At 66.2% G+C, this 240-nt stretch overlaps 1 protein-coding gene across 1 annotated transcript in view; it reads right to left on the bottom strand.

The window, feature by feature from the left end:
* The window catches only part of LOC104509875 (actin, gamma-enteric smooth muscle-like), a gene marked incomplete at its 3' end in the record, with an annotated part of 1,076 nt that extends 840 nt beyond the window's left edge, over positions 1 to 236 (bottom strand). Inside the window, exons 1-2 of the mRNA XM_010151954.1 lie at positions 152 to 236; positions 1 to 62 (exon numbers count right to left, since the gene is read on the bottom strand). Of these exons, the coding sequence (XP_010150256.1) occupies positions 1 to 62; positions 152 to 236 (147 nt within the window). The remainder of the gene's footprint in view (positions 63 to 151) is intronic.
* Between the last annotated feature and the right edge of the window lie 4 nt (positions 237 to 240).

Below are 240 nucleotides of genomic sequence, written 5' to 3'. Positions count from 1 at the left end.
CTCAAAGTCGAGGGCCACGTAGCAGAGCTTCTCCTTGATGTCGCGCACGATTTCCCGCTCGGCTGCGGGAGGCGACGGCGGACGGGGATCAACCCAGTGTCGCGGTGGCACCCCCCCCGTCAGCCCACACCCGCCCTCCCCGGTCCCGTACCGGTGGTGACAAAGGAGTAGCCCCTCTCGGTGAGGATCTTCATGAGGTAGTCGGTGAGGTCGCGGCCGGCCAAGTCCAGACGCATGATG

Source organism: Eurypyga helias, unplaced genomic scaffold (assembly GCF_000690775.1).
Source record: "Eurypyga helias isolate BGI_N326 unplaced genomic scaffold, ASM69077v1 scaffold27855, whole genome shotgun sequence".
Taxonomy (NCBI): Eukaryota; Metazoa; Chordata; class Aves; order Eurypygiformes; family Eurypygidae; genus Eurypyga; species Eurypyga helias.
Note: the sequence above shows the minus strand (reverse complement) of the source record. Positions and strands in the feature narration are given on the sequence as shown.